Here is a 15,063-nt window from a genome sequence, read left to right on the forward strand (position 1 = left end):
GGTTTTGGGAAAGCTTTCTTTGTGATTAACGCTTCCTAGTGGATCGTGCTTCCTCTCAGAGGCAGCCCTGGCCCTTTCCTCCCATCGCTAGCTGGCATTGCAGAAATAATCCAGTTTGACTTAACCTGGTTAGAAAGTCGACAAAACGTGATTCTTTTTACTTCTGGAAAATCCTGAGAGTCAAAAAGAATCGTGTTTTGTTGACTTTCTAGCCAGTTTAATGTTGAGTTAACCCCAATGTGTCTGAAAATCAATCTTGCTTTTGCATCTTCTTAGGTTTATTTTGGGTTTTAAATCCCGTTTCTGCACAGGATGCGTCCCTGTGATAAACTCCTATACCTCAAAAGGGCTATGCAAGGCCACAGCTTGGGAAGGTTTAATTTTGGACTACAGCTGCCAGATTTCAAGTTCTTTTTTACAAAAGCCACGGTGATGAAATAACAATGCAGTGGTAAGTCCATTTATGCAATGGTTTTAAAACAATAAAGACAAAAAACGATGAACAATTAGAGTATGACGAAGGAGCAGTTACTGGGGTATATCACACGGAAGTTTGTGCACATCAGTCCTGATGTGAGTGCGGGTCCAACTGATAAGGTGGGTTGGGGAAGCAGATAATCAGCAGGTAAAGGCTATTGTGATTAGAAAGAAGGTTTTTTTAAATACATATTTCCTTCCTTTTGTGCACCAGACACACACTTTGCAGTCTGCAAAGGATGCCGAAAGGAAGTGTGTGTATGTGTGTGAACAGAGGAAAGGCATGTCTCATGTCGCAGGTTGTGGTTATTACATAAGTGTGTGTCCCCTGAGAAGCTTTCTGTGACTCATAGCCAAATCATTCATCTCAAAAGATCAGGAGCCGAAGATATCCAGAGCCGCACCCAAGAGAAGGCTGCTCCTTCCTGGAGGCTAAGGAAGAGAAGGAAGGCTCTTGCCCAGGATTTCTTATGGAGAAGGCAAGGAGTGATAGAAGAGGAGCTTGGAAAAGTCCCTTGGCACTTGGGACCTGGGAGAGTGTCACACAGGGGTTAGGATGACAACGACGATGAGGATGATAATAAAATATTATTATAATATAATAAAATAATATAATGAAATAATAATATAATGATACTGATGATAATAAAATAATAATAATACGATGACAATGATGATAATAATAATAATAAAATCATAATAATATAATGACGATGACAACGACGATGATAATAATAAAATCATAATAATATAATAAAATAATAATATAACAATGATAATAATATAACAACAATAATAAAATCATAATAATATAATAAAATGAATGAATGAAAATAATATAACCACAATGATGATAATAATATCTTAATAATAATAAAATCATAATAATATAATAAAATAATAATATAATGATGACGATAGCTTAATAATAATAATAATAATATCATAATAAAATCATAATAATATAATGATGATGATGACAATGACAATAATAATAAAATCATAATAATATAATAAAATGAATGAATGAAAATAATATAACGATAATGATGATGATAATAATAACTTAATAATAATAATAAAATCATAATAATATAACTGTCTGGTTAAAAAATAATAATAAATGTAAGCCGCCCTGAGAGCCATTAGGGCTGAAGGGCGGGATATAAATACCTAAATAAATAAATAAATAAATGATGATGATGACAACGATGATAATAAAATAATAATAATAATAATAATAATAATAATAATAATAATAACAACAATAATAAAATAAAATAAAAATATAATGATAATGATAATGATAATAATTTAATAATAAGAATAATAAAATAATAATAAAATAATGTTGATGATGATGATGACAATGATAATAATAATAATAATAATAATATAATAATGACAGTGAAAATAATAATAAATAATGTTTTGGTCAAATACCGAAAATAAACATATATACATACTAATAAAATAAAAATATAATAATAATAATAATAATAATAATAATAATAATAATAATAATAATAATAATAATAATAATAATAATCTGTTCTAACAAGGGAATAACTGTTGTTGTTGGGTGCCTTCAAGGCATTCTGGGAAGTGAAGTCCAACAGAGTTTAGGAGTCCCTGCTCTACACTTTCCTAGCTCTATGCTTGGATTCGCGCCAGGACGTCGCCCTCTGTGCGCATGCGCCGTGGCGTAGCGCGCATGCGCGGTGCCGTCGCTGGGGAAACGCCTGGCCGACGGAAAAGAGAGAGAGCGAGAGAGCGAAGGGGGAAGTAGGCCGCGGTGGAAGCCGGGGACTCGCGTAGATGTCTTCCCCGGAGGAGGCGCGGGTGGCCCCGGTCCCGGCGACGGACCTGCCCCCGGAGTGGGAGACGGACGAGGAGCGTATGGCCTTTCTCTTCTCGGCTTTCAAGCAGAGCCGCGAAGTCAACGCCACCGAGTGGGACAGCAAGATGGGCTTCTGGAGCGAGCTGGTGCTGCAACGGGGCCGGAGGAGGAGCGGGGGCCCCGGAGGAGGGGTCCGCACCTGCCTCAGGGAGCTCCAGCAGGCCTTCGAGCGGCGGGGGAGCGTCCCTCTCGGGCTGGGCACCGTCCTCAGGGAGCTGCTCAGGTAAACTCCCTGCCTTCCCCTTCCAGCTGCGGAGAGAGTGCCTCTGAGGGAGTGCAGAGTGCGAAACGTTGGTTGATGCGGGCCTCTTGGGCTGGGAATGCGAGAGGAGGAAGGCGGAGAGGGACTGAAGTATCAATATAAATTATAAATAATATATAAATATAAATTATAACTTTTATATAAATATAAATATTGTAGAAATATAAACTGTGAACGTTGTGTAAACGTTAATATAAATTATATAGATTGTGTAAATATAAATACAAACATAAATTATAAATATCATGTATTTATATAAATATAAATTATAATTATTGTAGAAATATAGATATAAATTATAAATATCATATAAATATAAACATTGTGTAAATATAAAGTATAAGTATTGTAGAAATATAGATTGTAAATTATATATATTGTATACACATAAATGTAAATATTGTATAAATATAAATAATAAATGTTATATAAATATAAATGATAAACATTGTATAAATAATTTATAAATATCATATTTATCATTGCATTCATAATTTCCTTTTTGTTTTTGGTTTGTGGGTTTATTACAAAGTTGAGTTTTCAGAAATGCTTGGAGCCAATATATATATATATATATATATATATATATATATATGTATTTCAGCCTCTTAAATATTTGCATGAAGAATAACCTCCCGGCTTTTGGGATATTTGCATTAACAATAATTCACAATATTACAGTACAGTTTATTCACGACATCCGTATAAAAAGGTTGTAGCCGTCCAGTTACAAAAACACATCGCAACCGATTGTGACCTCGCGAAATTTCCCGAACAAACAACCGAATCATAATAATGTGGACGATAACAATGATAACAGCAATCGTAATGTATCTCTAAGGTCCAAAACACACTACGGAAATAACCCAGTTTGAGGCTGCTTTAACCGCCCTGGCTCAGTGCTAGGGAATCCTGGGAACTGTAGTTCATTGTGGCACCAAAGCTCTCTGACAGAGAAGGCCAAATGACTCGCAAAGCTACAGTTCCCAGAATTCCCTAGCATTGAGTCTCAAACTGGGTTATTCCCTGTATGTGGATGGCGAATACAGTGTTTTCCTGAACCAGCAGGAACTGTTCTGCCAAATTATACTATTAACAGATTATGGGGACTGGATTTCTTTTGCTGGTGATTTAGCCTCACATTTTGTTGGGCTTGCTTACCTTATTTCCACATACCCATTTACTCTCTGTCTCTGTATGTTGGGGGCAACATTTCCCCCTATAACATCAATGTATGCTCATGTGCCCTATGCAGCCTCTCCATTGATTTCTAGCATCCTTCACGACCTCCGCTTTGCTGCAGTTTATGACATTCCTGCCTCTCTTTCCCATCAGGCGCGGCAAGTTGCAGAGGGAGTCCGACTTCATGACCAGCGTTGACAGCAGCTGGATCTCTTGGGGAGTGGGAGTCTTCATCTTGAAGCCCCTGAAGTGGACCTTGTCTAGTGTGTTAGGTGACAGCAAAGTGCCAGAGGAGGAAGAGGTTCTGATTTATGTGGAGGTGCTTCAGGTAGGATCCACATACTTACTATACTATGTTGATATTGCTGATAAGTGATAGAATCTTTTGTGTTATGGTGAAAGGTTGTTGTTGTTGTTGAGTACATAAGCTGTTCTTGATTCCTGTTTAGAGCTGATCTTGCACACAAACACAGCCTCTCTTTTGAGTTTACAGTGGGCCTGTCTTATCCGCAGGGTCTGGATCTGTGGATTTAACCCACCACTAACTGAAAATGCAGACATATTTATTGAAAACAACAACAACAACAACAGAGATCTAGTAAGGAACAGTCCCAGGGCAGCAGTCCTGGCCACCAGGCATTCACAGCCACCTTCATCTCCAGGGAGCCACTTCTGCCTTGCAAACGGAGGAGCACCACTGCCTTGTTTGCTTGCAAGGCAGAAGCACATAGCTGGAGATCAGGTAAGGCCAAGGAATGTGCGCCTGATGGGCAGAGCTTACTACTGTCTCTGCTGATGCATTTTATAATAACATCCTTGAAGCAAAGCCCTGCAAATACAATGGGCCCACTGTAATCTTAATATAATGTCCAGAGGATCACATGGTGTTAAAATATGAGTTGATCACCAGATCTCTTATGTAAGCAGTTGGTGTTTTGGCGAATTTTCTGTTAACAGGTCCAGCTGCATTTCATCACACTTTACATCTGCAGATCCTACACACTATACTCAAGATAGTTTGTTGTTTCTCATTGAAGCCTTCAAGATGAAGCACTTGAAAATATTATTACATAGTAATGGAAACTGGGGAGCCTTTGCATGATCTAAGAAACTGGGGATCTGCAACCACAAAAGGGAAGCTGTCCAGTTTCAGCTGTGGAGATAAGCCATGAGCCCCAATAGTTGAGCAAAATGCACTTCTTATTGATGATAAGTCAGGATTCCTGTGGATCCCTGGCTCTTGTATCATGGGGCGCACTCATATTGTTGGCTTATGTATTGGTTCATGTTTTTATAGCCCACTCTAGCTGAAGATTCTCCCATGGTTGCATTTCTGCTTGCTTTGTAAAACTAAACCATATTGGTAGACCACACAGTATCTTCACTGGGAAGCCAATGCGGTATAGTGGTCAAAGACTCATAGGTTGCTTGTGAATATAAAGACTTCTCAAGCTGATGAAATAAAAAGGAGACCATGCTCTCTGTGTTTGCTGCAAGTGAAACAAATATTAACCACAGTTTGATTTTATTTTTCATTCCATCTGAACAAGTGCAATTTAAATTCATAACATGACAATAGTGAACTCAGATTTAATAAGAGAATAAGAATGGCTTTGCTGGCTAAGTCAGCTTTGAAACTGGCACTTTCTCTCCCATTGTATATTCATCATTTTACTGTTATTGTTTTTAACAGTAGTTATTTTAAGAAGTGGAAACTTTTCCACCCCACATCGTGAAAATGCGCTAGCTTGAAAGTAAACATTGCAGGGAGAGGTGAAGCAAAATGAGCTGGCTTCTTACCAGAGCTGACAAAGCAGGTTGCTTCCCATCTCTCTTTCTCTCGCTCTGTTGTACCTAAAAACAACACCACATGTTTATAGCTGACTTAATGAAACTAATGATAAAGTGAATAATGATATTGTACTTTTAATTGGAAAAAAAATCCATACCATATGCATTTCATGCACGTAAATGTGAACATTTTTTCTTGTGAATTGGAGCTTCTGAACCTCATGCCCATATTCATTCCAATCAGGTTAACATTGCTTTGCTGCAAATTTGGTATTAGAAGGAGGAGTGTATTCTGTATTCTGAGCCAGAGCTTGGAAATGTTACTTGTTGAAATACGGCTCCTTGAATCTGACTCTGGGATTTGGAAAGTTTTAGTCCAAAAAGTAACTTTTCCAGACTGCGGTTTAGGTTGCATTTAGTCAGCCTGAATACTGAAAAATGTTTATCCATTCTGTACTCTTCTCCATGCAATTTAATGAATTTTTTTTACTGTTGTCTCAATGCAGTTGTCTAGACCCTGTTAAGATATTAAATATTGGTTTGTATTTGATGTCAGCTGTGGAGTTCTTCAATTTAGGTTGTTATTTTCTTTAGGAAAAGGCAGAAGAAGTGTACCATCTGTACCAGAATTCCACACTTTCCTCCCATCCTGTTGTCGGTCTGTCAGAGCTGCGTTCCCTTTGCATCAGCATCTGCCCAGATGAAAGGACTTTCTGTCTGGTGCTGCTCCAGCTGCAGAAGGAAAAGAGGGTCACAGTTTTGGAGCAAAATGGCAGCAAGGTACAGAGAAAAAGTTTCTTAGAGTAGCCGCATACCACCATGGAATTGAGTTGGCCAAATAAAGCCAGTTGCCCATTGGTCATTTGCCCTTTACCTCTTAAGTAGAACTGTTTGAGGGGAGAGCCATAGAGACAGAGGCTCACAAAATCTATAGGTACATTAATTCTCAGTTTCTGGTATCTGTTAGTGGACAGTTGGACAAGATAATAGTTAGAATTTTATGTCAATTGATAACATTGTCTTTTCAGATAATGAAATTTGCTCGAGGACTTCATGCCAAAGTGTCTCCTGTGAATGACGTGGACATTGGGGTTTATCAACTGATGCAAAGTGAGCAGTTGCTGTCACAGAAAGTGGAATCCTTGGCCCAAGAAGCAGAGAGGTAATATGTTGCGTATGTCATTCATATCTGTAGAAAAACATGCCAGTTCTGCCCCAAGTAAGACACTGTTAAGCTGCACGTCTTCATAGAAAAGATATATCTGCTCCTGAACTCTAGTAAGGCAACTTAAGGTGGGCACTTGTTGCTTGTGGATCATGATTTCTTTGACCAATAGATTAAAAAATAGAAGTAAGAAATACATATATAACTTCCTCAAGTCTGTAGCGATACGGAAATGGGCCAAGAATGTAGGGGGAATATCTGTACAACAAAAACAACAAGATCTAAGAAACTGAGTTGCTTCCATCTTGTTTTTACAGATATAAAGAGGAAGCTCGAAGTGCATGTAAAGCTGGGAAAAAGCAGCTGGTGAGTAGTGGGCATACTCAGGTAGACGACTGGTTTTGAAACTTGAAGTGGCTTTTGATGTAAATGTCCCAGGTGGCAGGTTAGTGACCTGGTCTCTGAAATGATGAATGTGTTTCCAAGGCTGCCTTAGTCTTGTGATTTTCAAAGCTGTTGTGCTCTGGTGATAATTAAGTTGTCCACTGGCTGCCCATTAGCTTCCGGACCCAGTACAAGGTGTTGGTTATCACCTTTAAAGCCCTAAATGGCTTGGGTCCAAACTATCTCCGGGACCATCTTCTCCCCTATAATCCTCCCCGTGCACTTCGCTCCTCTGGGAGAGGCCTACTTCAGCCACAAAAATATAGGCTTTCGACTACCTCCCAGAGAGCATTTTCCATTGTTGCCCCCAGACTGTGGAACGGCCTCCGGATGAGATCTGTCTACTTACATCCTTAGACAGCTTTAAAAAGGCTGTTAAGACGGATCTCTTCCGGCAGGCCTTCCCAGAATAGAGAACCCGGCCTTAGAAGAACGTCTGGGAAAGATGCTGCTGCTCCCACTGATTGTTTGCGGGTGTGATGTTGCTGACTGTTTGGTCAGTTTTTAACTTGTATGTTTGTTTGTGTATTTTTTGTTTTGTGCCTTTTTAAATACTGTATTGGATTTAATACTTTTTTAAGGAGGGGAGGGTATTAGGTATTAGAACATATAAGTTCTGTATTTTTAACTTTGTTAGCCGCCCCGATTGTTCTCAGAGGGGCGGGATACAAATAAATTATTATTATTATTATTATTATTATTATTATTATTATTATTACTACTATTATTATAATAGAGACCATCAACCTTATTGCTGAGGCAGGGAAGGCAGGTGCCTTACAGTTCTGCAAGGACCTTTCCGTGTGACCATTTATTTTATGCCCAGATGTAAACCCATTCTGTAATACGAGATCTACATGCTGTCCCTCAACGTACTGTGTCTGTTGTGCTGTTATTTTGCCATCAGAGCACAAATGTCTTCTATCCCAGCTAACAAAATTACCCTTTTACCTCTTGGACATTTCTAGTACCATGGATGGTGATCATTACTATTTCCCATAGTACTGAAATGTTCTGATAAGATGAACAAGCCCATCACAGATTTCTGTACCTTTTCTGGCTTTGAGAAACAATCTTTCCCTGTTGCACCATTCCAGCACTTGAGAGCACTTGGAAAAATATAAGTGAACCACAGTGCTAAGATGCTTTTTTCCTTCTCCATCAAGAAACTGCCATTTCAAAACCTTTATAAAAATTTTTCTGAAGTCCATATATTTCTCTCCTCTTAACACTTGAATGAGTACTATCTTAGGCCTGATACAGACAGGCCAAAATAAAGCTGCTTCAAGTCACTTTGCAAGTATGCTGTTTAAATTATACATGTGTCCTAAGAGTCCAGAAGCCACACAAAAGCCACAATCCAGTCTTAAAGAATGGAGTGCAGCTTTGGTGCAGCTTCCAGACTCTTAGGATGCATGCATCATTGAAACCTCCAAAGTGACCTGAAGCAGCTTTATTTTGGCCTGTCTGCATAGGGCCTTAGAAAGTTAAACAAAAACACAGTTACTGTATTGCTATCTCTTTCTCTGTTGTTCTATAAGTAAACCACTGTAATATTTGGGAGATGCATTTCCTGATAACTGCTAATCTTTAAGCTAGTGACAAGAAACTTGTGACTTTCCAGGTACTCATGAAGCATTCCTATAGTCTCTCAACAGTGGCCAACCTGATAGGGTTGATGGGAATTAGAATCAAAAAGCATTCAGCCAGAACAGAAGTTCTACAGCCTTGCCATAAACTAGGGAAAGCTAAAACAAGTTGTTTACAAGCCTTTCTGCAGTGGATTTACTGCTTAGGAAGGAAGTTCTTTCAAGTTCATTTTGATTTTTGATTTAAAAATGGAGCCTCTGTGTTTTCAGGCACTTAGGTGTTTGAAATCCAGGCGAAGAACAGAAAGACGCATAACAGAACTTCACTCTAAACTGGACGTGGTACAAGGCATTCTGGATCGGATATACGCCTCTCAGACAGATCAGATGGTATTCTTGCTTTTTTTTTTTCTATGTTCAACTCACTTGAGCTTTTTGCTTGAAGAATTGTTTTATATTGAAAATATCACTTCCTTTTCACTACTAGTTGTCAGCTGTGGGCTTGAACTAGTTGTCAGCTGTGGGCTTGATCAAACTCATCTTGCTCCAAACAGTCCTATATCTAACTTCTCTTCCATATGCAATACATGTACTTGCCTTTGGCACATAGTTGGCTTGTTGGTGTACTGTTCCCTGCAGTTGTTGGACACTTGTGGGTTGTTGGCTTCAGCCTAAGGAAGGATAGTTAGGGGGGGACTGCAACTGTATTCATGATACGTTTAAAATAACAACCCCTTTTCTTTCTTTCTAATAAGGTATTTAATGCCTACCAGGCTGGAGTAGGAGCTCTTAAGTTGTCCATGAAAGATGTCACTGTGGAAAAAGCAGAGAACCTGGTGGATCAAATTCAAGAGGTACTGTAAGAAGGGGGTACTCCTCAAACAAAGATAATGAATGTTAATTAGACTCATGGATAAGTTATTTCATATTGCAGATCTGAAACTTTGTTCTGACTGAGTCACACTGGCATTGCAAGCAGGTTCATAGCCTTCTGAGTCATGCCTTCCATATTTCTTGGTTTCAAGTGTTTAACCATTTATTAACCATACATACCAAAGTTTTCTTTTAGGTATCCATTTGGTGTTGTGGCTAGTAGTGTTGGCCTTAGATTCAGAAGTCAGTTTAGCCAGGAAGCTCAATGAATGATGATGCATTAGATACTGTCTCCTAGACCAACCATTATCCCAAGATTATTGAATTTAAAACATGGAGTACTATGTATGATACTCTGGATTTATTAAAGGAAGGGAGGAATAAGAATGTAATACATTTCTGTACTTCTCCTTTTCCAGCTTTGTGACACTCAGGATGAAGTAGCCCAAACCTTAGCAGGAGTGGGAATCAATGGTTCAGGTGGGTCCAAACTATTTAAGTTCCAAGCCCTTTTTGTTAGATTTTCTTCCTTAAAGCCCCACATTTAGACATTTGAAAGCAGACTTAATCAAATTTTGATTATCCTCTTCAACAGGCGTGGGCAACTGGAGATTTACCACAGTTCCCTGCCTTCCTTACTTTATTTCAAGCATGGGCAACTGTATCCCTCCACATGTTTTTGTCTGACAATTTCCATCTACCCCAGCAAACTAGTGGACTAGTGTGCTGTGCCTTTTAAAACTCCTTGATTCATTATTCTGTAATCTTGGTCTGCAAGATAAAAAAAGTTAATAATGATTCTTGATTAAATATTCTGTGTATTCCATTTATCTTTTTTTAAAAAAGCAAGATCTGTGTTTACAGTTGTTAAAATAATCTGTTTGCAAGACCATATCACATTATATGTGAGATACATTATATACATTACATTATAATACATTATATGGATCTTAGCCTCCATGTTAACCTTATTTTACAGTCCCCATATGCAGTAATCTGGAAATACACTTCATTGGATTCTTTGGCTCTTAATTGTAGGTAAATATACTTAGCATTACATTGCAAGTCTAATAAGAATTAATTCATTCTCTAATGTCAGAAGCTGATACTGAGGAACTGGAAAAGGAGCTGGACTATCTCCTCTTGGATTCCTCCAAAGATCATCTGGACCTGCCTTCCGTTCCACAGAAGCCATTGGTTCCTGTGTCTGTGGTGCTTCCCAGTATCTCAGATGCTGAGCTTGAAGCAGAATTGGAAAAGCTCACTCTTTCAGATGGAGGTATATTTTTTTTGTCTACCTAGTTGACCTGTCAGTGTCACTCTCAACTCTTTTAGTGTCTTGGCTTTGGGGACCTTTACATTATTCTTATTAGCATAAAAGCCATTGACCTCCTTAGAATTTAAAACAAAACTTGATGGCAAAAATGTCTGAATGGTGGAAGGAAATTTATCCCAAGGCCGTTGGAGGTGGTAGACCTGATCTCCTGCCTGTAGACTCTTACAGATAGACCTTTCCCCCAGCTTTGGAAAGTTCTAAATCCAACTAAGGAACTACAGTTGTTGATGAAGTAATATAGCCATTAATAACTTGTTCTTTACATACCATATAAGTGCTTTACAGTTATTTGGTTTAAAAAACATCCCACTCAATAGAGATTGCAATCTAAATTTCAGTTGGGGGCAGTGTGGAGGGAGCAGCTTTCACAGCAGGGGATACATGTGAGGCATTTGAGTTTGGTTCTGTTATGACTGAAAGTGTTTCTAACCTCACTTTACCCCCAATATCTCTTTTCTTTGTGCTTTTTCACTTACAGGAATGGGAGAAAAGACTAATTCAAACACCTCTGAGCCCAAAAGAGCTCTGGAATTGCATCTTTAAAAACTCTGTACCAGCTTACATAAAGATGTCTTAACTTCGGTGATCATGACTGCAGAGTAACTTGTGGAATGTGGGCTAATGGCCCCTCTTTCTAGACAGCACTTTTGTAAGAGACAGGATGTACTGCCACGACAATCCGTCCTCTTTCATACAGATCCCAGCTGCTGTTGCCGTTGTCTTTTTAGTGCCAAACTACAGTGTCTCTGGTTGCGTTTTTCACCTGTGTTGCCAGTCCTGGTTGCCCTTCTCTGGCAGTGCAACTCTCCTACTGGGATTTTAACCTGTCACCCCACATCTGATGGCTTTCCTGCCTATTTAATGGACCTTATCCTAGTTGTGACAGCCATTAAGGAGAAACAGAAATGCTCTTCACAGTTCTCCTGGCATCCAGCTCTTTTGAATCATTGTGCAAAACTTTAGGCGCACATAAGATACAGACTGTAGTAGCGAGCTGTTGGCAACAGACATACACACATGTTGATGGTCTTTCTATTCTTCCTTATTTGTGTTTTGCACGGTTGTGGACAACTTAGATGTGTGACAGTTTTAATGTAGGAGACTTTTATTTGCTGTTCCCACATGGGACTAGCATCTGCAAACACAAAGTTCAGCTTATCCCCTTTTCTTCAAAACTAGTATAGCCTTAAAGGGACCTGCAAAGGGTTTAAAAACTAAGGTGTTTACTATTGGTGCTTGAAGGTGGTAGAAGTCTTTTGATGTTTAAAAAGTGCTGGTCAGTTTACCTGCAGGAAAACCAAACAGTGTTGCCTTCTGCAACATTGAGTGCTTCCTTTAGTACTCTCAGGGGATCAATGGCATGCCTTTGAACCTGAAGTATATAGAGGGTGGATTTGTATTCTCTGAGAGGTTCATCTGTATTGGGAGCCCTTTAAAAATAGCAGAGCCTTGGATCAGTCGCTTTGTACTTTGACATCTTGCCTACAGGATGCTGCTGATTCTTCTCAACAGAAACGAATTAATCTTATGGGATGGAGAAGCTAGTAGATAACATGCCAGTGCAAATAATTGGGATGGCTTTTCATTATGCAGAAAAAAAGTGCAATTCTTCTTCCCCTTTGCAGATCACCTTTGACAATGCTGTGTGTGCATATGACAGGGCACGCTTGCAGCCTTTCTTGGTGGCACTTTGAAGCTAAAAGAATGGAGTTGCTGAAAGAACTTATAGTTTGCCTACAGATCAGTGCACTGCGCAGCTCTCTCTGAAGTACATAAAGGATGGGAACTGGATATATTGAGGAGCTGTGGTGAGCAGTGGCAGTCAGTAAACTTACCACCTTCTCAAAGATGGATTATTATGCTCTTAGGCATAATGGCCTTCTGCTGTCTGCTGCTTGACTGAATGAGTGTTGATTCAGTCCATGTAATAGGAAAGGTTTTATGATGGGGGAAATAAAGCTGCCTGAATTAGGGGGAGGGAAACCAGCTTGTATCTTCAGTGTGCCGTGCCAGAGTAGATACTGTGCTGCTTCCCCACAAACTCCTCCTGGGTTGCGTTTCCCTCTTTCTCACAAGTCCTCACCTCACATGGCCTTGTGGTTGAAAAGTAGATGAAAGAATTAGGTGGTAAACCATATTATGGTGTTGTGCTTCATTTGTTTAGAAAGCAGATGAGACAAAAAGTAATTATTGATTTGTTTTTGATTTTGGGTTTGTTTGTTCTTTTTAGAAAAGACACCAACGATACAATAAAGGGGTGGAAAAACATCTGGCTTCTAGTCTTCTGTGTCATTGCCTATAGTACCATTCACTTTGCATATTACGTCTCCTTCGTTGTCTAATTTTGTTGAATTGTATTGCCTGTTGAACATCAGGAGCAGCGCCTGGACAAAAGAGCATGTGGAACAATTAATGTATGGATTGTATCTTGGATTCTGTATTTTTCCAACACCTCTTTCTTCCTCCTATTAAGCAAACTTGTTCTCTCTTGCATCTATCATGAGTTCCTGCTCTAATCGTCTCTTGGTCCAAGTTCTGAAGCTCTTTAATCCTCACTTCCAGCACCAGAGGTCCTCATTCCATATTAGCCTCCATATACAGTAATTCATTTATAAAAAGAACTTAACATTTCACTTGGATTTTCCCCTTATATCAGCCAGCCGCTATACCGTTGCACTCGCCTCATTGACTATTAATTTCCCAGTGTGTGCTTCCTTCCTTTCTTCTTCATTATACTTTTCACAGTGTTCATCCTCCTTATACAAGTAACTAATAAATGCGGCAACATTTCCAATTGCTAACTCCAACTAGAGCACACCCATTGAATCAGTGGAACGTTATGTAAGTATTGATTTACCAAGTTTCTAATGGGTCTATTTCAGTTGAGACTAAATTTGCAATTTGTGCATGTCTCCCTCCCTCCCATACACACACAAAAGGCACCCGAAAATCATGAACATGCAAGTAATTATATGGGAATTTCAGTCCTGTGTAGCACAGAAATACCTGAGTTCAAGTCCTGCTACTGGTTAGAAACTGATAGCAGAGGATTATGTCTGTTCAGGGATTGGTCAATTTGAGTGACTTCAATATTCTGCAGCAAATGTATTCTCACCTATGGAAGTGCAAATCGAGGAAATGTGAACTGGGTAATCGCACCTCAAATAAATTTCTCAGTCATCCCTACATTATATTTGAGAAAATTTGAGACGTTTACTTAGCTACTTTTAGTTTGGCATTTTGGGCAGTCACTGTGGGCTCAGGGCTGCAAATTGCCCCCACAGAGTCACTCCATTTGCCCATCTCTGCTATAAAGAGTTGCAATGGGATTGATAAATATGCCAGTTTAAGGCCATACAGACCCAGTAAGTCTGCACAAGTTAAGTCGTCCCCAGCTCTTTGTTTCCAAAACATTGTTGGACTACTTTGCCCAGAATCCCTCACCATTGGCTATACTGCTTCTGAGATTCGAAGTCCAATATCTTAAGATTCAAGCTGGCCAGTTCCCACCGAGGCAGTAAACCTATGTCTGGGCTGGGCACTGTTAGAGATGGCTGGTACAGACACTGAATGATAAGAGTCTTCTTGCTCCCAGAAGAGAAGCCCTATGCATAATCTAGAATCCCATATCATTTGTTTCTTTGTGAACAGAGGGTTGGGATTATTTTGTTTGGTTCTTTTGTAAGGGGGGACATTCCATCATGTGAAAATAGCTTGACTTCCTTGGGGAGGACAGGGCAATGTATCAGGGTTCTTTTGTCCCTATGCAGCTCCATTTTAAAACGTCAGTGTCCTTTTGTCTCTTGCTTGGAAAATGCAAGTTCATACTCTTAATGAGGAGGACTTGTTGGTACCTTCTTTATTTAAAGAGATCATAGAAAGCAGGCTTACAGTGAGTAGAATTTAAAAATACAGGACTGGAATGATCATTAATTGCATAGTGTGGCTTTGTATGTTGTGTTGCTTCTTATTCACCCAGGGGTTCCTTGCCTTCTGTCTCTGTTGCCATTTCCTTTTCTGCCCATATATTATCATCTAGTCTTA

General features: G+C 39.3%; 1 protein-coding gene across 2 annotated transcripts; it reads left to right on the forward strand.

Annotated features, from left to right (window-relative positions):
- The first annotated feature begins 2,179 nt into the window (after positions 1-2,179).
- On the forward strand, positions 2,180-13,505 carry CHMP7 (charged multivesicular body protein 7). Of its 2 annotated transcripts, none has more exons than XM_042476117.1 (10): positions 2,180-2,600; positions 3,975-4,149; positions 6,207-6,392; positions 6,641-6,774; positions 7,095-7,143; positions 9,081-9,200; positions 9,566-9,664; positions 10,103-10,163; positions 10,786-10,962; positions 11,498-13,505. In XM_042476117.1, exons 1-10 carry the CDS (start codon positions 2,296-2,298, stop codon positions 11,560-11,562), a joined length of 1,371 nt encoding a protein of 456 aa, XP_042332051.1. In that variant the 5' UTR covers positions 2,180-2,295; the 3' UTR covers positions 11,563-13,505. The 2 variants fall into 2 exon arrangements, with proteins under 2 accessions (XP_042332051.1, XP_042332049.1); XM_042476115.1 differs by having other exon boundaries at positions 2,181-2,600; positions 10,783-10,962.
- The last annotated feature ends 1,558 nt before the right edge of the window (positions 13,506-15,063 follow it).

The sequence above is a fragment of the Sceloporus undulatus genome, chromosome 6, assembly GCF_019175285.1.
Source record: "Sceloporus undulatus isolate JIND9_A2432 ecotype Alabama chromosome 6, SceUnd_v1.1, whole genome shotgun sequence".
In the NCBI taxonomy this organism is placed as follows: Eukaryota; Metazoa; Chordata; class Lepidosauria; order Squamata; family Phrynosomatidae; genus Sceloporus; species Sceloporus undulatus.